This window comes from Leptinotarsa decemlineata, unplaced genomic scaffold, assembly GCF_025532065.1.
Source record: "Leptinotarsa decemlineata unplaced genomic scaffold, Ldec_3_MD MMD2_P_RNA_scaffold_2, whole genome shotgun sequence".
Taxonomy (NCBI): Eukaryota; Metazoa; Arthropoda; class Insecta; order Coleoptera; family Chrysomelidae; genus Leptinotarsa; species Leptinotarsa decemlineata.
The window spans coordinates 8893597-8919260 of record NW_027412529.1 but is presented as its reverse complement, the minus strand read 5'-3'; the positions used below and the strand labels follow the sequence as shown (position 1 = coordinate 8919260).

At 34.0% G+C, this 25664-nt stretch overlaps 1 protein-coding gene across 1 annotated transcript; it reads left to right on the top strand.

Moving 5' to 3' along the window:
• Positions 1 to 1369: 1369 nt before the first annotated feature.
• Positions 1370 to 19190, top strand: LOC111507266 (ADP,ATP carrier protein). The gene is made up of 4 exons (XM_023162554.2): positions 1370 to 1636; positions 10795 to 11056; positions 17674 to 17908; positions 18480 to 19190. Exons 1-4 carry the CDS (start codon positions 1477 to 1479, stop codon positions 18723 to 18725), a joined length of 903 nt encoding a protein of 300 aa, XP_023018322.2. The 5' UTR covers positions 1370 to 1476; the 3' UTR covers positions 18726 to 19190.
• Positions 19191 to 25664: the final 6474 nt, after the last annotated feature.

Here is a 25664-nt window from a genome sequence, read left to right as displayed (position 1 = left end):
CTGATCGGAATAACTGAAAGTTGAACATAGATTATGTATATTGATTTAGAGTTTTCTGTGTTTTGAATTATTTAATTGTGAATTTGTGTGAGTAATGTTTTTTACTGCGTTCATTATAGACATGAGAAACTAAGTAATGAGTAAAATAAATTACCTTCACTCACAAGAAGCAAACGAAACCACGACAACATATAAAAACAGTTGAGAGGGTTTTATGTTTGATTTACCAATAAGTCCGGTAGATGTCTCGTATCTGGACGATGAACTTTCCGATTCGTTAGAATATTTTGAATTGTATTGTGAATACAGATTTGTCAAATAAATTCAGTTCAAAAAACTTCAGTACCCAATATTGTTTCGAAAAAGTGTCGTTCAAAACCTTTTTTCTCACACAACAACTAGTTTTCTGCTATTTTGGCTCCAGAATATCTGTTTGGAATTTAAAAAACAATGTATAAAAGTGAAAAACCGTTGTAAACAAGTTTAAAAAAATCTATTCAAAATCTGTTTTTCCGTTAACCAGCTGTCACACCCCTACGAACGACATAGGTCACTATGAGAAGGCCTGTCGAAAGACAGTTTGTGTCGCCTCTGTTTGGAAAATGATGAAACAGCAGAGCATATACTTTGTGCCTTCTCCGAATCAGGTTTTTAGAGTTCGGCAGAGCCGTACTCTTACTATCTGACCTGAAAGACCACTCATCCTACAAACTAATCGGCTTCGTCAAGAAGCTGGGTTTGTTTGGTCGAGTTTGAATAGGTGTGAGCCACAATAAGCCCTTGCGGGTTGCGGTAGAGGGTCGAATAGACCCACTCACTTTAGACCTAACCTAACCTATATATATATATATATATATATATATATATATCGAGTCTCCAAAATAATTTTTTTTTTATTTTTCTTCGTGAAGACAGTTTATGGATTTATATAACTATAATAAAAGAGATTATCACGTCAATGCCTCTGTTTTCAATGAATGAATAAGTGGGACAGTCATTCATTCAGGTTCCATAACTTCATGGTAAATTAACTTCAATCACGATTTGTTATTATATAGTATCTATTTTACTGTAGCATTCGAACTATTTTGCAAACTAGTTCAATGAAACTTGTCGTTTGTAGGGGGGTGACATCTGGTTACTGGAAAAACAGATTTCAGACAGATTCTACCTTTACCTTCTGAAAACTTCCTTCAGTTATATTCCGTCCGTTGTTTGTGAAAAACCTGTTCACCCCTTTCTGTGAAAATCAAGATGCCTCTAGGAACCCCCGAATCTGCCGCCACTGCCACAATCGCTATTCTCGGCTAGAGCGCCTGGGAGAGCACATGACCGACTCGCGCTCTTTCGTCACCAACGCCCAGCGTTTCATCGGTCGGTAGTTCGTTCGTTCCTTGCCGATCTTCGTTCACTTGCAGTTTTGTGCGCGGTCTGTTCACACCTTTAAGTCAAGTACTCTACATACCCTACACAAATATGTCTCTGGCCGATCCCGTTGCTTTTATGAAAGATTTCCTCGCCGGAGGAGTCTCTGCAGCCATCTCGAAAACATGCGTGGCCCCAATCGAACGTGTGAAACTGCTTCTGCAGGTCCAACACATCTCCAAGCAAATCGCAGAAGACAAGCGGTATAAGGGTAAGAACGATTTTTTGTTTTCCAAAGCATACTAGACTTTATTTCCTGCCATAGAAATATCTGAAACTTTGCTAGTTTTCCGTATTCTGCGAAATTCCTGTTACATAACGATTCCCTTATGCGCCTACTTGAGTGTGCGCGAATCAATTCAGTCAATTTTTTAGAATTCCTTACGTTGCAATATACATACGACAATCACATGATTAGTGTCGATGAAGAAATATGTTATCTTATCATAACTCATTAACGTCTACGTTATTATTTGATTTTACGACGTACTTGTGTCGAGTGATACATCTATTCAAATTCAAGGCCAAATTCACATCAGCTTGTCAGTTAATCCTTTGTTCAAACCCATTATTTCCAGTATCAATTTTATCAAAGAGTGCGTGGACTACGGTCCGATCTAGTAAGACCTGGCAGCGTTGAATAGTTGATAGCCACATTTTCGACTCTTTTGTTTCATAAGTATGGCAGCCATCTGTCAAACCGAAATTCACGATCAATAGACAAATGGAAACTGTGCCAAGAACGGTCGCATAATGACACGTGAATGTCGGTGTTACATAAAATGAGCATACTAAGTTGATTTCAATGTAAATATGTTTTATTCAGTTATTTGAGGCAAATAGTGATAAGATTTTTTTATCTGGCCATTATTAACGAATGGAGGCGGTATTGCTGGATATCACTATAGGTCGTTACATAAGAACTTTGAACGTTATAATAACAAGGTTGATGAGTGTCAACTACCAACCTTGATACTCGGGATAAAAATATATACCTACTAATTGTGTCCTCTTTTTATTCCTGAATATCAGTTCAATTTCTTTTCAAACATTATGAAAATTATCTTTCGGGAAAGCTAAAGCTAACGATCCAGGATTATCAGTCTAGGTCTCTTTTTGTGGCATATATATTCATAACATCGTTTTGAAAGTATGATCGAGAGTGTGGCCACTTACTTCAATATTTTCCTGGTCAATTTCTTCTTGCACCTCACTGCATTTTATTGTTGTTGTCGATACCCTGTACCCTCTTATGAAAGAACCTAAAAATACAAAAAAAAGCTACCTGCCCTTTTGTCTCCTCCCTCAAATGGCATCTGCTGCGTTCGATTTCTTTCAGAATCGGGGATTCAGGTACCCGCACCACCGATGCCCACTACACTTTATCTCTTGAAATTTTAGACTTATTGGTTACTTTATTTTTGAATGTTTCCACTTCAGCAAATACTTATCTTTTGAATAAGATCACAAGTGAATCATTCACAATAAAAAAAAACAGCTATGATGGCTTTTTCCTGCTTGCTGGCATTTAAATTACAATCGTTGATATAGTATCCTTATTTTTTGTGAAAAATAGTTTTGTGATCCTTTGTTTCAAATAATTTCATTTGTCTACGATATATGAATTTTACAATCAGAAAGAAACGTGTCCAAAGGGGTTTTCCCCGAAATGGTAGCAACCCAAATTATGTGGAAAAAAAAACGGATATTGAACATTTTGGTAATATTTATAGTTATCTCTTTATAGATATCAATTTCGTTTATCTATATTAAATAAAATCACAGTATAAATAATTATCGATCTTTTGTACTTTTCATGTCACTCGTATCATTACAGGTGTCTTGAAAAATTGACAATCATAATGTCAGATATGCTCGGAGATTTAACATAATTGTCCTGAAGAAGCCTTAAACTTGAGAAAAGCTTGACGTAGAATTAGAATAGGTTTGTTTTTATGAAGCTGCGTTTGACTGACTGCGTTTGAATATTCAAATAAAGGATCATAACTTTAAAAAAAGGCCAGATAAAGTTGAAATGAAGCCAGACAATGTGCAAGCAATAATAGGTTTTAAAACAAAATCAACATCAAATAGACTGAACATTGAGAGTTAACATATCAGGCAATTGGAAGTTATCATATAAGTATATATTAATACTATGAAAACAATATTAAAGAAGTTCCACCTTGCTTTTGAATTTCATATGTTTGGCAATTCAAAAGTTATATTTGGGTTGAGATGACTTTTCTGGAAATACTGAGCCTACTATGAACTATTCAGAGCCTACAGCCAGATCATTATTATAAACTTCAGAGTACACCTGTAGTTTATTAATATAAAGTTTTATTAAAACAACGATGAAAATAAAATAAAAACAACAATAAAAATGAATTTGCGCTCCGAGGCGACTTCATTGATTCCAGTGGCGCATTTGCTTTTTCAGCTGCAGGAAAACCCGGAAAAACCACATCATCTGAAGATCTTGATCTAACAATGTCTCTCTTATAAAACAAAATGTAGGGTGACTCCAGAGGCTCCAATAAATTCAATGCATCGCCAGAACACTTCATGACACGACTATCGTCAAACTTAAACCAGTCCGTTCCTTCTTTGACCAAGGCGTAATAATGACCAAATTCAACGCCAGAACCACAGTGAACAATGACTGCATGAATATTATAATAGTGGTCTGCTAGATTGAAATATTCATCTATTTCGAACCTTCCAAAGAGTTTCTTGCTTCCGTTAGAGGTTGAGTCTTGTTTGAAAATTATCAGTGTTATTATTAGATTGACTGGAGCCTCAGCTATACTTGTTTCCTTATAACAGTCAGTTAGTTTGGCGCATGTTTGACAATATAGTCGATCATAACCTGTTAAAAATTCCATATTCAGATGATTTAACAATAAGCTTTGCACGGACTGGTTATTAGTCGTATAGCTAGATGAAGTTCCAGAAATTCACATAAGTTTTCGGTACTTCTTGAACATTTACCACAAAGTAAATAAGTGAGGATTTTTCCAGCAAAAGATTTACAAACACAAGACGAGATGGGTTGTACGGAATCATTCAGTCCAGAGCAGTCAGGAGTATTGCTTTTGCTATTGTTTTGCTCACGAAGAGTATTCAACAAGCACCCCAAGAATTTGGAACAATCCTCTTGTTATCCTGACGAGTATCTAGTGGACTTCAAAGATTCCAGGAAATCGGTTGGAGGGAAAGATGATACCTTCTTATATTACCTGTAGTTGTTACTTGTTTTTATATATATGTCATTAACTGAATGAAATAAGATATTAGGATATATAGGATATTAAATAAACTACAGAACAAAGTTACAAGTGATGAACGTTAAAGATTAAGAAGAAAAATACTAAATCAAAAATGAAGTTAGAAAGACAATTTTGAATCCAAGGAAAATATCTCTTAGCTCATTTGTTATATTTGTTGGTAATTGAGAGATGATGACTGAAAAATTTTGACATATGTCATATATCTGTCAATTTGAGATCTGTTCCATTAGAAATCTTAATTGGATCCAGTCAAATGAGATTCAAAACAAAACTCCAAAGAGGGGGGAAATATAATATGAATCAAGTTGAAAAACTATACCTTATTGGATATTTTCAATTACTGAAAGAACTGAAAACTATTCACTAGCATCTGCTCAAATTCATTACTTGTTTTGAAATGACTGGAAATTGATACTAAACAAATTTGGACTGCTTAATCTAACGATCAATACGTCTTCACCAATCAATGATAGTTATTATTGGAGTTCTTATGGAGTCCCTGCTGGAGTCTAGTAGAGAAATACTTTTTGGAGAAATAAGTACTGTACAAGGGATTTGCTAGACTGAAAATTCACAAATATTTGAAACTAAATTACAACAACCAAAAAACAAATATTAACAAGATCATATTGACAACTATAGGTGTCAAGTTAACAATGAAGAAAATAACTCATATTAGAACCCTCTAAAGGAATTCCTAGGTCTGATTATAATGAAATATTTATCAGAAGATCACAACTTGAAAGTCTCGGATTACAGATTTTGGTTCAAATATGTGTTTATAACAACACATACGTCTTGAATTATTCTGCCTGAGTCGTTGACAAACAAAATACCTATTCACTAATTTGAGTATTCTTTGAATGAACGACTAACAAAAAAAATGTATGCATAGGAAAACAAGATGAGACTTTTTATCGGCAGAATCTTGCAGGGTAGTCATAACAAACATATTTTCCATACGACCGAGGTTTTCCCTTGCAATAAGCTGGGTCAATTTTGGGGACTCCACATTTTCCAGGTCATGTAATGCCACATTAAATGCAACTAATTATCTATATTCAACCTATTTCTCATAATTCCCTGGCAATATACCACTGATGGTGTCTGTCGCAGTACCAGGCCGGATTTTGTTCCCGCCGTGAAATTAAGATGTGTTGGATTTAATCACAGCTCCATCTTTGTACAAAGAATGTGGTGGCTTACACAAATATGTGTAGAAGAAGAAGAAAAATCCCATTCGAAACAATGAGGTACTTTTAAACATATGAACATTGGATAACATCACTTTTTCCTCGTATTTCAAACATTCGTTATGAAATAGCAACATATATAATTCACAGGAACTTAAAATGGAAATAAATTACCAAAAGGGAGCAACTGTTATTCATAACTGATATGAAATTTTGTTTTATATATTTTACAATCGAGTTTACAACTTAGTAACTATGTACTTGATAGTAATTTCAAAATGAAAGGTCACCATGCTGGTTTATGGGTTATCTTCACTGATGAAGCGAATTTTTCTTTAACCTTGAACCGTATCAAACGAGCTGAATGGGAAGGTCATAAATTAATTTGAAGTTGAATCTATTAGGTTGTTTGAAAAGTTGTTCGTTTTTATGTCTGCTTCAAACTGTATTCTCTGAGTGAATACTTATTTAATGAGTAAGTTAACGAAGTGCTTGAAAAGATGTGGTCGTTTGGCGGGAGATCTGGGGAGGTTGGTTTAATTTTCGGACGGTGATTTGTGAAACGTGAGAACGGGCGTTGTCGTGGAGCATGATCAGGCATCTTCTGTTGATCAGTGTCGGCTGCTGGTGACGAAATTTTCAGTACATTTCGTCGATTTCCTCACAAAAAAACTGTGATTGTGATGCACTGTTTGGAACCTTTGGTGTAGTAATGACTATTAATGGAGTTTTTTCCAACACCAAACCGTTATTTTAACAGCTCGACACGTGTTTGGATCACCAAGTGATCATATTAAAGAACCGTGATGTGGTTTGGGACGGTTGCAGAAAGTTATAGGAAATTACACCATCTGCTGACCGCCAAACAATAACAGTGGTCTTTTGTGCAGGTTATAATATTCCAGCTTTACCTATTTGATGAAAAGTTTTCAGCACTTTATCAACTATAACGATCAAAATAAAGCAGAAACTGGCAAACTGTCAAATACCGTTTCAAAACCAACCTAACGCTAGTTTTGAATCATGATGAATATGTTTCAAATCATAGTTGATGTGATGTCATCGTTTCAATGCCAGAGCGAATGTATTTGAATCACAGACGAATACGTTTTGAATACATGAGCGCCAGAAAACGCCTATAGTAACCTGAAAATGGGCAAAAAATTGAAATTTGGAAACAATGAACAGCATCAATGTAAAGATTCGTATTCACCAAAAAAGCGAGCACGAGCGAGCATTCGTGTATGTTTGCTCGTGTTCGCTCGTATTTGCTCGACATATTGATGTATCGTCCACACCAGAGCGAATATCTTCAAGTTCGTAGTCGTAGTTGATCCATCTACTTTGTACGAGCACCTTTTGATGTACCGCCTTCATCTTTTCTGAACGCGAACAAGCATACGTTCGCTCGCTCGCTAGCCCGTACTCACCAGACGATTATTGATGCAGAATGCTCGTTCACTCTTGTTCGCTCGTGCTCGCTTTTTTGGTAAATACGCACCTTAATAGAGTATGTACAAAATTCTCTATCCATCAATATATATCACGACATAGTAGAATACCAAAACTTTTGAAACAACCTAATGTTTTTTCCATTATAATAATAATAATAATAATATTGGTCTTTATTGGGTGAAATATAATATAACATCCAAGAGGCGAAGTTCGAAACTGCAGTGTAGAACACTACAGGTTTGTTCTACCACTTAACCTCCACAGTCAGCTACAAGAAATGGCAACAAAAATAAAACTAATACAAAAAAAAAGTGGCTAATTCAGACAATTCTCGCCATGTACCAGGTGGCCAAGTATAATAGATTCGAAATCTAAAACTTATGTTTGAAGCAGAACATTACATCAAAAGTATTTGATGACAATAATAAATATTTGGCACCCTTTTTTGAAAACAATCGTTTAACTTTTCCATCAGAAAATACCTATTCATTGCCAAAAATATCGTTTCGAAAGCAAAACTATTTAAAATATTATAGAAGTTGTCTAATTTAATTGAAGATATCACTAAAATAATTATTGAAACGCAGTATGACAGTGATATATTATTAATGGAAAAAAATAATTATGATTCTTGGTGACATTTCAATAATTAAGAACTTTCAAAAATACGTCTGAATAATATGATCGCAAAGGTAGCTAAACATTAGTAGTAATGATAATTCGTACAAGAAATAATAATGTTGTATAAATTAACCTGAAGACTAGACCGTTCAATTTTACTCATATTGGTGAAGGAACTCACGATCACTTGTATCAACATGTATCACGTGTCAACCTTGCGCGTTCGCCGTAATATAAACGCATAAGAAGCATTTTTTAAGAATATAAATTCAAAAGTGCAAACAGCGGTTTCATAGTTCTCATTCAATTCAGTGAATCTCAAAAAAAACCCCTACTTTAAACTGAAAATGAGAGACTTGGCATCTGTTGGGACTAGTAAATCTTTTTTTCATTGTTTTTTAATGATCGCGTAATGACATGAACCATCTTCAATGAACTGATTATACGGGAACCATTTTTTACCTGAGTCTAAATAATTGTTACCGCGTTTGTTTAGAAACACTCCAAATATTATTACGAATCATTTTCGGTGTGTCTATTTCTGTCTATTGTGCTGTTAAATATTACGAAATATTAGTGAATGGTGGTGTCCTACTTAAATCGGATAATTGGCTTGTATTCATTGAATATGTAGGCCACAATGATAATTTCTGATAATGTCACTTTCAGGTATTTTTTTGGAATATGTGCTTCAAGAGAACAGATAGTTTTGATTACGTTTGAGTAATGCAAAATCAGAGATTTCTGCTTAAAGACTTTCAACTTTCCTTTTTACTCTATTGTACCAACTTAACTTTTCTTACAAAAGACAAAATGGCCGAATTGCCAACTTAAACTATGTTTATCAACAAAATATACCTTGTAGAGTTGGTTTTATGTGACATAGTTATGATAAAAGATAACTCCACGCCTGAAGGTGATAACTATTTCTGGAATATGTTCTTCAAGAGAACAGATAGTTTTGATTTGCGTTTGAGTAATACAAAATCAGAGATTTCTGCTTGGAGATACCTTGTAGAGTTTTTCCATTTTGAGAACCTTGATATTTTGGTAATAAAAATCGAAAAATCGGGCAAATATATTTTGTATCGTCCACAATTTTGATTTTGGGAAAGACAATGAAAAAATGTACATCCAAAGTATTTTTCCACTAGTTATAGATGCTTTTTCGGATATTCTTATTAAACCTCAAAAATGATAAAATTATCAAAATAATACTATTTTCCAATACTATGAAAAGAGTAGAAAAAATGTATATATGGTACTGTTTCTAACGTTTTTGAAAACAGAATGAGGCAATAAAACAATTAACATTCAAAGAAATATATTTTTTAGGAGAGATTTGTCATATGTCAAACATGGGTAGTTGGAAAATGAGAGCGGCGTTGCCAAACTACCAAACCAAATCGTATGCTTACAGACTTTAAAGGGGGTTTTAACTCATTCAAGGAGTTATTTATTAATTGTGATATTATAAAAAAAAAGATATTGAGCTTATTTATATTGAGAACAAAGAGCGAAGTTCGATCTCGTGATTAGGCTTCATGAGAGTTGTTCTTTCACTTAACCCTAATAAACGTATATATCATTCCCCAAACAATATTGCAATTAAAAATCAATCATAAAGTTTTCATTGATTCTCAAGTCAACATGTTACGGCGCAAATATGATTTAAAAATGAACTCAAAATGGAAATTCACTTCTTCACATCAATATGTTTCTGTAGGGGTGTTTAAATACTTCGAATTTCAGTTTTTTAATTACAGTTTTGGCAAAAGGTATGTACGATACAAGCCCTTTTGTGTAATATTTAAATAATGAATATTTGAAATACTGAACAATTTTTTTCGATACTAGTAAAAAATTTAAATTGTTATCACAGTGAGGCAATTGATATCGAAAAAATAGCATCACAATAATAAAAAGAAGAAAAGTATAGCTTATTTTGAATTTTTCCACAAGATTTTGATTTGCCGAACAGAAGGGGGCATTCATGCTCTATTAAAAATTTATTTTTAAACAGTACATGCTGTTACAGAAACTCGTAGAAATATATAGGCATTCTCATCTACCGGCAAATTCTGCAGATAATATATGTCGAGTTCTACATACGAAGAATATTTGTCTTTAAGTTTTTGATTATGTTACCGAATAGAAACGCCGAGAAATACATGTATTATATATGATAATGGCAAGTGAAATTGATAAAAAACCGTACCTATGTAAGAAAACCAAATCATAACAATCATAAAACAGCTCAAAAAGTTCATGTGTCTTATTCTCATACTATTTGAAATAGAGGCAGTAGAGCCATACTCAGAGGCGACCTGAAATAGATGCCAAGTAAGTAGATTCCAAATAGGCAACTTTTAAACAACTGTAAACAACTTTATAAGTCTTTTTGAGATATCAATAATGGGATCAGCTGAAAAAAATTTGTACATTCTTCATACTAATATAAGATTTCTGATTTATCCAATTTACCATGTGATCCGAGGACGCGACTTTTCAGTCTATTTAAAGACGTGGCTCTCGAGTATATCCTTAGAACCGACCTTAAGAAGGCTTTGCATGACGTTAGACAGAGAAGTTTGAGTGGCTTAACACGGGGATATTTGAAAAAATACACGAGCTCTCAGCAGCGGTTAATCTCAAACAGCATAATTCATTAGTAAATGAATGAAATAGTCTAAATTTGGGCAATACAATTTTTTTTATATCTCTGTAGTTTCAACTAATACACGGCTCAACCAAATAACAACCACAGTAATTTTTTTTCGTCTAACTGTTAAAATGTTTTTTTTCAGGTATGGTAGATTGTTTCGTCCGTATCCCCAAAGAACAAGGAGTACTAGCTTACTGGCGTGGTAACACCGCTAACGTCATCCGTTACTTCCCCACCCAGGCCCTCAACTTCGCCTTCAAAGACAAATACAAGCAGATCTTCTTGAGCGGAGTCGACAAAAAAACGCAATTCTGGCGCTACTTCTTAGGAAACTTGGCCTCCGGAGGTGCCGCTGGTGCCACATCTCTCTGCTTTGTATACCCCCTTGACTTCGCCAGAACTAGGTACGTAACATGAACACATTAAGTGAATGGAATCTTCAGCACTGAAACAACAATATAAAGGTGTCCCGGAATTAAAAGCAAGATTTGAATTTGCCGCCATTTGTGCAGTAAAGTAATGGCAACCCTAAAAAAAATTTGCCAGTTTAATGTTAGTAAAAATGGAGCATATTTGCAAACTGCGGTCGCAGTTTGATGGCCGTTCAGATGGCAATATCGAAGTAATGTAAGATAGTGTTGCTGAAAATCCAGGAACATCAGTTTGGCGTCGTGGACAAGAGTTGCTAATTTCAAGGAGCTCTGTAGAGCGAATACGCACTGAAGATCAGTCAACACAACAATTGAAGACTAATGACACAGCGAAGAAAGTTTGTTAAAGATTGTTGAACATCAAGCGGATGCTGATTTTACGAGCAAAATTATCTTTAGTGATGAAAAGCACATTTTCATCTTCATGGCTTTGTTAATCGGCAAAATTGTTGCATTTGAGGTTGGGAGAACCCACATTCGAAAGGAGAAAAACATTCATTCACAATGTGTCACTGTTTCCATATTTTTTTGAGTATAAGGTTAGTCGAGCAATGGACGGTGCTCGATATCGCGACATGTTATTTGTGTTGAAATTGGATGATATCGATGTAGCCACTACGTGGTCTCAACAAGAGACCAGGTCGTGTACTCTCTCATTTCCGTGATCAGAATTGACCCCTTTCAGATCGTGTGATTTAATACCTTTAAATTTCTGTTAATGAGGTGATTTGAAGCCAAAGGTGTATGTCAAAAAGCCCACATACTTTAGTGCATTAAAAAAGGAAATTCAACGCTGCATCATCGAAATTCAACCACATTTAAGCAAAATGTTCATGGAAAATTCAGACAAAATAGCCCTAAAAAACATGAATAAAATACCAAAACTGATATATTTAAATCAAACCTTGCATAGAATCTGGGACACCTCACAGTAAAAATTACACATTTTTCGGGTTTTAGAAACACGTCAAAACTGAATCCATTAAAATGGGGTTTATTTACGTTATCTACTCCTGCTTATTTTTAAGTGTCTGCTAACACTTGTTAGCAGTTGAATAGAATAGAATTATAAGGAAGTGATGATTATATAAAAGTAATAAAATCACAAACGACTAAAGACGAGTCCAGAAAAAATAAACAACTTGCTCCTTTAACCTTGATACTTTGATCATCACGTGTACCAAGGTGTGATTTTTTCTTTTGAAATTTTTTGGATGCAAACGACTCTGACACAATGAGTTTGGGCCGCTGCCAAAAGACAATGAATGACATAACATTATTGGCCACTGGCTGATGGCCTTTAGGAAGTATTGCGTGATTACTCGTTGGTACACGAGTATCGCCCATGGATCAAGGACAAGGTCTGTTTCAAATAAAACTACACAGGATCATTATATGACACGGAGCATTAGAACTTATGAGAGAAATAAAAACCAACCCAGAAGTACCTGTATTCTAAAAAGGTTCTAAAGCTCAAGTCTGAAGGAGACATGTCTGAAATGGTGAAGAAAGTCAACGGAGTGACGAAAGATGACCGTCGAAATAGAATATATGGACATGAGGAATATGTTGGAAAATCTAATATTTTGACGGTAAATAGAATCTTCTAGATTTAAAACGGAATCCTTTATCGGATTTTATGCGAAGGTCGAAATATATTGACCTAAATATTGTTGACTTTCACATCAAAAACTTCTGACAACGAGTGTCGTTAATGTCAATATCATATCACTTTTAGATCAGTGATAATGCATAAATTTTTAATTTCAACATTGCCTGGAAATTTGAAGCTAAAGGATAGTTCATGTTGGAACGAACATCGCATAAAAAGTGCGATTTGGCGTCCTGTTTATCGTAAAAAAGTTGAAAAAATTGAACTTTTTTGCGATTTTCGCAAAATGTTATACGTCAACATACAAAATAGTTATATTGCTTTGACTCTCGTTTTTTAAGCCCATACATCGAAATTGAATCTGAAATGGACGAATGTGTCAGGTTGTTCAAATTATATCAAATTTACCGTAAAAAGCTTCATTGAGAAAACCTCGTCTTTATAGTGGGAAATATTTTCAAAAATAGAAGAAAATATCACAATCACAATATCACAATCTTGTGGCTGAAATAAATGAGAATTAGTGATCCAGAGAAATATTTCAACTATTTCAGGCTCACTCTCTCATTATTCAATAAATTATTGAATTTGGTTGGCCCCTCATTAAAGAAAACTCATTTTGCAAAAAACCCCTCGCCCCTGCAGGCAGTAACGTTAAGATAAGTGGTTTGAGGACACGCTCCTATTAAACAAAATTTGAGAAAATTGTTAGTCCTATATTCTGATATGATAAGGTCTGGTCTTAAAAGTCGTAATTCGTATGACTCGTATGTCATCATTCAGGTTCATGTAATAAAATTTAAAATTCAACAATGAAATCTCTAAATAATTCCCGCTTCAACATGAACAGGTTATTTTGACAATTGAGGCAAATTTGCAGAACCGCAAAAATATTATCGCAATCGTTCTGATATGAACTCGCCTTAAGAGAAGATTAAATATATTGGAAATGATAATAGTTAAATTCTTCTCAATAACTCAAGTAGTCTATTGGGTACCCAACAGTTGAATCCACTCAGACATTTTTTCCTATAAATAACTACATAACCTAAGTTTTTTTCCAAAACTATTTTTCTTTTTTTGAACCGCAAGGAACCACTTTTCTTTTGTCAAATCATATTCATAACTTCAAATACAGTCAATTCTTGGAATCAGACAATAACAATTTTTTGTTTCATGATATATCTCCGAGAGTACTTTTCCAGCCTAAGAAATACTTCTACCCTATAAAAATAAAATTATATTTCTCATCGTCCTATGAGAGACTCTTTACCGTTCTCTGTATATGTAGAGTAGGGAGGGTGAGTGTAGACCCACTGCACTTAGGCCACATGTGACCCATTGTACATCCTCCCGAGGAGTTGTTCTCTTAGATCATCGTCCATCCTGTCCTTTCCAGGAAGGTGGACAGGTCAATATAAAGGAGACATCTCCGTTATATTGGCAGACTCGCCGAACCTTAAGGTGTCTCACGGTGGCCTTCGCGAAGGTTTTGGAAGGTGCAGCGACATTACTGTCGTTGCGCGGCTTCTTCAACCTTCTTGGGGTTCCATCCGTGGAGTTGCACAACTGAGGGAGCTTTCCTGCAGGAGCAGCCAGTTCCTTGCCTTTATTCAAGGCGGAGCTCTTGGCGCCCGCCGCAGGAAGTGCCCTTGCTGTTGGAGGTGGAGTGGGGGAGGAGGAGGGGGCACTTATAGTTGCTACCACTCCAGCCTATTTTGCCCTCTTCTTTTATCCTCGACGCTGCAAATGCGCTTACGCATTGGCGTTTGTATTACATCACGAGGTGATCTGGCTACGTCCAGCCTCATTCCAAGCGGTAGATTGGGGTGGACATTTCTGTTCAATCCCAGCCACCGCCTTAGATTGAGGTGAGCACTTCTGTCCAGCCTCGGGATTGGTTTTTGTTTTTGAGAGACTCTTTACCGTTACGCAAAGCATGAATATAGCAAGAAATAGCAACATTAGACATTTTTGTGGCAGGTTGTATCACGGCGGAGAAAACTCTCTGTTTTAATAGATTTCGTTTTTTACATAATTTACGGGAATTAACGTTAATCAGCTGTCGCCCCCATACGAACGACAACTCTCAGAAGTTGAGAAACTTGTGCGAGCTAAGGACTAACGAGGTCTTACCTTTTAACGTGTGATTCCTAACACGTTTGCAGAATCATCCCCGCTTCAACCAGATAAATTCTCTCGAGAAAAATGGTCGTGGCGGGTATCGAACCCACGATCTTCCTATCGTGAGTCGGGCGCACTACAACCGCGGCCAATTCCATAAAAGAATGGGTATAATTTATTATTCACTGCATCTGCATCAATCGATAGTGGAAAAACTATAATTAGAAATAATCTGAAATTACAGTACCTCTACTAGCTTAAAGGATACCCATTCTATAAATACTCATCAGAGCATATTTATCTCGTTAACACTTTGGCAACGCCGACGTACTTCCAGTAATATCTGTTTTCAAAAAGTTGAGCTCATGTTGAGTCAAATTTTGTTGAATTACAAAATGAACTATATTAGAAAATTGAATAGCTAATTTATGTTGCGCATATACTAATGATTTTATATCACTTGTTTTTTTATGTTACTACCAAATATGTTTCAAATGGATAGAAATATTGAATCCGTCGATAAATGTGCGTTAAGACATTGCCGACTTTTCCTAGTTACAAACTTTTTGATAATACATAATTATTGTTTTTGCACAATAGGTCTGGCATTCATCATCAATCTGCGCTATTACTAGAAGTGTAAGAGTTATCTCAGGGTCAACACTGTTGCGTGTCAAGTTACTTTCAAAATCAAAAAGAGTTCTGACTTCGTCAACGAAAAATTAAGCTCTTAATTCACTATACCTGCAAAAACATTTCTATTTGTTTCATTATCATGAAACTTGTGTCTGGAGATGTGAAATAAACAAGTTATATTCCCATAAATACGCGACGCTGAGTCATTGGTTATTCACAGCTAGAGATATGTTCATGGAAATTCCATTCTACAAACCATAATGAGAGGGTTTGATTTTTCCATCGAAATATCAAATTGATTTCGAGCATTTTTTTTATGTTCATTCACTATCTAACCTGTCCAAGTTTACAATTTCATGAAGTCCAGCATAAACAAGTGAAAGTTACATCAATACAACAAAAGGTAGATATAGGTTATGTTCTGCTCGAGTTAGTTCGTCAAAACTACCACAGAAATAAAACTGGAACAACTACGTCATTGGGAAGAGATTTCTAGCTAACTACAAAATATAGGGTGGTAACTATTACCCGATGATCATCCTCACGTATTGGCGTTAATTTTATTTGGCATCAGTTCATAAAATCACACAGTATAATAACCATTTAGTGATCGGGTTATATCAGTCACGAGAAATGAATTTTCAGGTTCACATTATCTACATATCCATATAAATGTGCGTTTGGTATTATATAATATCTGAGAACTCAGTTCACTGAGTTTTCTCGAAAAGTTTTCGGTCTAATTTACGGAGAATTTTGTGAGTTAATCCAGTGAATGGAGTATCATCATAACCGTTCCCCATTCACACCTAATGTAAAAATTAAAGTAATTTCATGAGCGTAGCGTTGTTTGCTTGTATTCAGGAAATGTATCTAATGCAATTATAATGTTTACCTCTTTCAGTTTACCTCTTTCACTATTCAATGTATCCTGTACACTGATATTGGGATAATCATATAGATGACAACTTCACGTAAAGTACCTCGTTTTTTTGTCCTTTCAGAATCGAGTAAAAACGATGGCCGTGACGTCACTAAAATTTGATATGAACACACCGTATTTATTTTGCATAATTCATTTTTCTTCTTCCTATTCTTATTCATGAATGCTTGTTGTTCTAACTGTGTGTGCGACATTGTCACCTTCCGAAATTAGGGAGCATTTCATATTATGAAACGAAGCCTTTATATCGACCTTCTTTGGGTATTTTTACCTTTGACAATCTGAAAAATATAAAAATTGTGATGAAGTTACTGATAAATAGAACATTTTTCTTCGTGAAAATACTTCAAATTTACGCAGTAACTTTATCGGAATGAACTAATAAATTTGTCCTTTCTACAAATGTATGAAGTTTCCCATTACAATTTTCACATTTTTCAAAAGATATATATGTGACAAGTACTAATTGAATAGCCTACCTTACTGAATAGCCTATCTTACTAATTGAATAGCCTATCTAACTAATTGAATAGTTATGTTGTATATCCGTTCATGTACTTGTTTCTGTTTTACAAAAATTAGATACATTTTGGAATGTGCCAAGTCTCAATCGTAGTGACGTCACAGTCATTTCTTTTACTTCGATTTTCCTTCGAAATGGTGTAACTTCCTGATGAATGAACCATTTTATCATAGAACGAACAAATGAAATTGATTTTATCTTTTTTTTTTGGGAATATTTCCGAAATTTCATAGGCTTTTATTAGAAATCTCCAAAACAGATTTCACAACAGAATTTTGGCGAAATTCAAACTTTCGGGAATGGCTAGAAGCCAGGATTTGTGCGACAAATGAATTCGTCTTGAAATATAATTTAGTTATCAATCCCAAAAATCCTTACATCAGGGTCGACTTCCGAAATATCGAAGTTACCTTTAGTAAACAATCGTTTACAGAATTATGTCCGTCTCGGATTCATTCTATACTGATGCATGAATCTAATGAGAGCAAGACAATACAATCTATTTTTCGAATTGTGCAAACTATATTTTAATAAGCATGTCGATGTCAGTTTAGTTTAACCTCTGATAGCTTTATCTAATATTCATTTGAGAAATAGTGTTTTGGCTTTTTTAAAGAAGAGTAATATCAGCTTGATGAACATACTGAGTAATACGTATCTATGCATATAAAAAGAGCAAAAACAACTTTTAGTATAAAGAAAATTTACTTCTTGGTGTAAATTTATTACCTTTATTTTCCCATTATTTCCAGGTTAGCCGCCGATGTAGGAAAAGGAGCAGGAGAGCGTGAATTCTCCGGGTTGGGTAACTGCCTTGTGAAAATCTTCAAATCTGATGGTCTTGGTGGGTTGTACCGTGGTTTTGGTGTATCTGTTCAAGGTATCATTATTTACCGTGCCGCCTTCTTTGGTTTCTATGATACAGCTAAAGGAATCCTTCCCGATCCTAAGAATACGCCAATCATCATTTCCTGGGCTATTGCACAGGTAAAGATTTTTTTTACGTTCTTCACAGTTTTGATATACAATCAACCTTTTAGTTTACACTGTATTATTTGCAAAACACCATCACTTATTCGGATCATACCTGGTCTTGATAGTTTGCATTAGCAATTAGTTAACCTAATATTAGTTACTAGAGATAAGAAGTTAAAAATACTGGAAAAAGGAATATTTCATCTCAAAAAAATACCAAAGGTTGAACAAATTCCTCCAACTTCATTAGAGAAGAATTTCAATGAAGGCCTCTTGTAGACAAAGACCAGATCCTCTACCTCTCACAATTCCCACATTATTAACCCTGACAAATATTTCATCTCCAAATATCTGTATAACATCAAAGCATTGCTTTTGCCAATGATATTTTCACACATGCATTTACATTTTCAATAACGAACAATACTTTGGAGAAGTTCAAGTACAAAATGTCATTTCACCATTTTCTGTGTTTTCGTAGAGTTTTGATTCGTCCTCACATTATTCACATATACTTACATGGTGTAAAAAAACGCTAGAATTAAAACGGAAGAATTATTCTCATGTCCTATTTTTTTTTCAGACTGTCACAACTGTTGCCGGTATTATTTCTTATCCATTCGATACCGTGCGTAGGCGTATGATGATGCAGTCAGGACGTAAGAAGGCCGAAGTTGTCTACAAAAGCACAGCTCATTGCTGGGCGACCATCGCTAAGACTGAGGGTGCCGGAGCCTTCTTCAAGGGAGCATTCTCCAACATTCTTCGTGGAACTGGTGGAGCTATAGTACTAGTTATGTACGACGAAATAAAGAAAATTATCGTTTAATTTTGTTCCATCTCGCCACAAAAATCGCTCATAGATCATCAACACTTCAGTCGACCTTTCTAGAAAAATTTTCCTGCAAAATTCCTCTCTTCGAGTTGTGTGTCACCTGAACATTCCGGGCGGAAAAACCACTCTAGCGACCCATTAGCTCACTATGTTGGTTTTGCTGTCTTTCCACCCGTTATTTGTGGGCACAACTCTGGGGAGTTTTGTAAATAGTTGTATATTTATTTATTTCAGTTGATTGTTTGTAAGCGAAATGACCCCTGGCCAGAAAAAGATACCGTGTATTACCAGTTTTTATATAAGCGATAATTTAGATACTTTCATCGTATCGTCTTAGGTTGAATCTGTTCTGTTGTTCGGATCGCCTTAAGTCCTGTTGAATTAATTGACTGAATTCATTCGACGCAAATGTTCTATGTCATCAAATCACTGATGGTTAATAAAAATAGAAAAACATTATTTCGTTTTTTATTTTTATTCATCAATATTTATTCCTAAGTTATTTTCGACCACCTCTGCAAAGAATGAGTAAAATTTATTATTCACATATATATGCTTATTTACCGGATTTTGATTTTTTTCTTTTGTACCAATCACATCTTCAATAACTTTGTCCGCAGCTTCAATTTGTGTCGGAATAATTGTGCAGGTCAGCTAGAATAGTTTTAACGTTGCAATATGGTGCCAATAGTGAATATTTCTATTCAATATGAATCTCCAGGAACTGCATCGATCGATAATGGGAAAACTATAATCAGAAAGAATCTGAAAATTCGACAATATACTGAAGTCAATGGGGGCAACTCAGCTAATATATTTTCAAAATAGCCGCACTTCCGGTTATACCGGAAATAGCTGTCACTTCATTATTTTAGATAGATAAGGTTCGTTCCAACCTTGAGTCACAAACAGATTTCCAACTGTTTGTAAATCGTTGAACAGCTACTTTCATATAAACCTTGAATTACACGAGAGTAAAAATTTTTTCCGAAACAAATACTTCTATATGAACACTGAATTATACAGAAGATACTTTTCTCTACTCAGTTTGTATTTCAGACATTCCACAACGAATGTCACTCCTAAAAATATAACCCCTTCAATTCTTTAAAAATAAATCTAATCAAGTGTATTTCTGGAAAGTAAAAGAAGGTTGCAGTATTTTATATCTCTATTCTATTTACTTATCAACATGGAACTGAGAGGTCACCGTAATAATTAATTTGTGTAATTAAAGATGTTCACTTAAAGAATTCCCAATTTTTCCTGCGCCAGCAAATACATAATTTATTTTATAACAATGTTTGCAGGTTATGTCTCTGGTTATGTTGTTTGTAAGTTGCATGAACATAAAACAGAAACAGTAATACGGAATACGCATGCGTCAGATTGATGGTTAGAAGATAATCCTCAAACCATTCTGATAGATTTCGAACAGGTTTGAATCTTGGATGGAAAAGAAAACTGATAGTTTACTAATGGTTGGAAACTCACGTTGGAACGCAATCACATTACTGCGCAGAATCCTGACTGTCAGAAACTGTTTCTGACGCTGGTTGGAACGAACCTATAGATATAGATAGATAGATATTTATTTAATCTCTTATGGTTGCTTTACAACATGAGATAAGTCACAGTACATAAAGAGGGAAAAATTCTCATTATATAAACATTAAGAAAAAAAAACATCACGAACATTCTAGTCGTTACAAATTGATTAAGAATAATATGAATAAAATAAAATATATTAAACAAATATATTATATTTAAATATAAACACATGTTAAAATACATTGAAACAAAACTGCCTAGTCGCTACGTTTTTTATACTCGTCTAATGAATAAAAGGCATGGTGGATGAGAAACTATTTCAAAGATAGTTTGAAATGTTTCATATTGGTGATGAGTTTCAAGTCTTCAGGCAAAAAATTGAACAAATGTGCTCCAGAATATAGAGGGCTCTTTATATGTTGCTTTCTTTGCAAGTGGTGCAAATGGAACACCCTGTATATTATTACTTTTTGGGATTCTACATCAGAATCTAAATACTTTTGTGTTTAATGTCCTGTACCTAAGTCTAACCGTTTTTGACGTCAAGGTTTTCATGTCAAAAATGATTTTTGCAGATCCTACAATAATTATCAATTTTTCCAATAAGGAAACCATCACTATGTTTTGGTCGGGTTCCTTGTAGAGGAACAGGGTGATCAATAATGAAGAATATAAATGAAATTTAATAAACCGCCTAAAGTGACTTTTTTCAAATGGAAGTTCCTTTTTTTATGATTAAATCATATGAAGAATTTTCGGTAGTTTCCCTTGTCCTGTCATTTCATTTTTCTATTTTTCTACGACATCCTAGAATTTTAACACCTCGACACGTGTTTCGATCACCAAGTGTTGTTATCAAGGAAATAGGTTGGAAGTTAGAAGATATACCAATATCTCTACCTTTATGAAGAGTAATCGCAACAGAGGTTTTGAGAAAATTTGGAGAAACTACCAAAACTTGGTATAATTTGTAAAATATCAGTTTTTCCGATAGTGTACCTCTGATAAAAAATGTAGTGAAGTTTCCGAAAGTTGGGATTTCGATCAATTGCTGTAGGCATGCGGATGGTGAAATAAAATAATATTGTCTGCAAAATAGGTTTTTTTTTTAATAACTTGGAATACTGGGTGTTCTATATAAAAAATATTACTTTGGTTGGCATCACCCAGTATGCGAGAAAATAATTTTTAAAGATAGTATTTATCGATATGACTGCAAAAAAATTGAGCAGTTCGAAAAATTGTTTCCTCTGATAGCAATGGACCGAGGGAGTATTGTTTTTCAAAAGATATATATATATATATATATATATATATATATATATATATATATATATATATATATATATATATATATATATATATATATATATATATATATATATATATGATGAGCTGTTTTCTCGCGTTTCGCTCCGTGTTCTGTGTATTTTCTCCCCATAAGGATTATTTTCACAACGTTTCGGCAAAGTCTCATTTGCCATCTTCTGGTGATGTCTGGTTTTTTTCAACCAGACATCACCAGACATGTCAACATGTCATAAATACATGTCAACCAGACATGTATTTATTCAAGTTTTTACCCATTAAACTAACATTTTCAATTGTTATAACTAAATATTACTACCTAATAATACAAATTGAATAAAAACTAAAGAAAAAGATATTTCACAAAGTAAAATTTTGTTTTAATTCGTAATAACTATAGTTGTTTTACCAATAGGAGTAAATTTTTTGGCTATGATGTCCTGAGATAATCCTTTGAAAAATCTATAATTATTTACTCAAGCTTTACAAAAATAACTAAAATCGAAATGTCGTTGGCAAAACATCTCTAAACTAACTTATAAATACATAGAAATCTGATCATCTCTCACAATCAATAAAATCAGGCCAAGATGGAGAATCTAGAAGAAAATCAGGATAGGACTTATTTATTAAATTAAATCCTCATTTACTACATTTTTGTAGAGTTGGAATATCTATTGAAGATGGGTTATTCGTCATTTCAAATTGAAACCCAATGTCGCTACCAAATATAAACTTAATTCATGCAAAATATTTTGGATATCAGCCTATCAGGTTAAAAGATTGATAATATGTTACTACCCTAATTGCTGCATGGCAATTGCATTGTTATTCTGCCTTTTATGGCACATCTTGAATGCTATAAATAGATCAAATCCTCGGTAAAATGCAAAAATACAACTGAAAATCCTGAAATCCAATCGCATAAGACAAAACGTCATTTGTCAATAAAGAGGGAAAATGTACATAATTGCTTAGGCTATTATGCCGGGTCCAGACCAAGCAGACAAAACAACGACAAGACAAGAACATTCATGTTTCGCGACAAAGTGGCGACAAATCCGATACATTTCTGTCTTATTTGGGTTTTGTTTCCAAATTCTGAGACTGTTGCAAGTCCCATCGCCAGTCGGTAAAGATCAAAGGGTCTCTGTTTTGTCTACATATTTTACGACAAGTTGTCGGCGCAGTGTGGACGGTGCGCGCTGACAAAACTAGGTGACCAGGTAGTAAATCAGTTTATGTTACAGCATATTAACACAAACCAATTACGTACAAAAGTTATACATACCTTTACATAAACACTAAGACTGTTAATTAAAGCTTCACAACTTCAGGTATTATTACAGATATGGACTGCTTTGATACTTTTGAAAGATACATGAGGCTGTGGTAGGATTCGCCTCGATAGAAATCTTAAAGTTATTGCTAACCTTTCTGTTACACTTATAGCATTTCTGTAGTTGGTATGTCTTTTGGCAACTGCAGGACCAACAGGGCATATCAGATTCTCGAAATCTTCGGTGGACATTCTTAGAAAATTCTTAAAGTTTGAACGAATCTCACCACTTAGTCCAATATCATCCTCACCTAACTGAACTAACAATTCATTAATGGAATAACTTCCTCGCTTTTTTTAAGCTTGGTCTCATCAAAAAACGTTTGCGTTTCATTTTCCCAACATTGGATGAAGAGGAAAGAAGAATATAACAACTTGCGGCTAGCAATAAATCTTCATTTTTTGAATTTTCCTCCTGGTGGAAACGCCACATGGTCAAACAACGAATTCCCATCAACTAAATTGTGTTGCACATTTGTCGTTGTGGTGTGGACAGTTTGTCTCAATTTTGTCTTGTTTGAATACCTAATATTTTGTTGCAATTTTGTCGTGTTTTTGTCTCAAAATCGTGTTCACTTTTTGTCTGCTTGGTCTGGACCCGGCATTAGGGATACATGCATGAATTTGGTGTGGAGAGAGTAGTTTAATATTCTTCAGTTGAATACTATAATTCAGTTTAATGAAATCGTATGCCTTTTTTCTTTCATCATAGTGATTGACATCTATAACTGCAAAAAATGTATTATTGATAGTATTTACCGTTTTCAAGATACGCGACTTAAAAATGTGCGTCATCCGTACATTATTCAAAAGGTTTGCAACTTCCAAAACATAGAACACTTTCTTCATTAATCTTTAACAATTAATTAATGAATTTTTTATTTGACAGAGGAGCTGGGTAGAGAGTCATCAAATTATTCAATTATCTCCCGGTTGACCTGAATTCCATTGAGAGCATTTAAACTCAAAACAAAGAAGGATATGCTTAATCTTTGTTTTTACTTCATTGAAAAATACTATTATGTTCCTTGATATTTGAGTTATCTAATTCCAATATCCGCTAACTCCACAGGGAACATATTTTGATAAAAAGCAAAGAAAGTGTATATACTATTCCCGAGTAACTGTCTAAATGAATTTTAATTATTCCAATAGGGAATGTCATTCAAATTGGTATATAACCATGATTTATTTAATTTAATTAATAAAAAAGAAGATAAATATGCATTTAAATATAAAAAAATTAATTTAGCGGGTTTTGAAGGAAAGGAGCTGGCGGATTTTGGAACAAATTCGGGAGCTTGCGGTTTTAGGCAAAAAACAAACAGAATTAACTATGAGAATTTACATAGACTATCTAAAAACAAATATAGGTAAAAAAAGTTTGAAAGTGGAGCTAGCTTGTTTTGGAATTATACTACTCATTTGTCCAATTTTTTTGTTAATTTTGTTGTAAAAATATTTGTACTTTGTCACTGTTTAGTAATGTAACTTAGAGATTGTGTCTGTCGATATCTCTTGTAGATTCAATGATGTCAACAATAATAATTATTAATATGAATCATAACTGATCATCTCTAGCGGAGATATATTTAGTATTAATAGATTCAATAGATAAAACACAATCAATTAAATTGATGAAAAGTCAGGCCTTTTCACCAAGATTTTGCTTTCTAGGTTACAAACTTCATGATAAAAACAATAAATAATATTCAGCATGATCATACTCTGAATAGTCATTTCAACTTAAGCAGTTTTTCTATGATAACCGCTCTAGCCTTTATCATCATCCTAAATAACGTAAAAATGTGTTCTTAATTGCATTTTCGGGGCTGGTTTGTTCCATTACCATCACAGTCTTAGATGATGGAAATCTGGGTTTCACGATTCGCAACTTGAAAAATAATCGAACATATTTGCAACTGCTTTGGAATTATTTTCAATCACAGCTTTGGCTGTATTTCTTGATTTGCAACTTAGAAACAATCAACTGAACTATTTGCGACTAGTTTAGGATCTGTAATATTATTAAATGAAAATATACTCAACATTGAAACATATCGACTCGGAGTCCTCACAACAACCGATCCATTTTGTGAGGACCGTCCTGATATACGATCTATAAAAAGTTGTGTCACACCACATCCTCATAACTGTCGCTTGACATATCTATATATATATATATATATATATATATATATATATATATATATATATATATATATATATAAAATAAATAGATAAGTACTCTTTGATCATTCCCACATTGATTTCAATTTAACAATACCTATATATATATATATATATATATATATATATATATATATATATATATATATATATATATATTGTTTTCCGAAAATCCTATTAAGGAAAGATAACAATTACAATTAAAAGGAAATATATCCCAAAACCAAAATAATAGCATTACTTGGGGTTACCAAAATTTCATAAAACTGAAAATACCTACTTCAGTTATACATATTATTTGATATGTGGTGCTTGGTTGATGGAGAAATTATTAATGAACTTTCATACAACATAATTCCTGGTAATAAAAATGGATTTTTTTGGAAAATGGGTGGATATACAATTATTTTATATCTACTCCTGGCGTTGAATTATAGGTAATTTTATTATAATTCACCTTATAAAAAGATATGAATATATAATCGGACATGAATTCTTGTTTCGTCACAAAAAAAATTGCATGCAAAGTTGAATTCCGATGAATT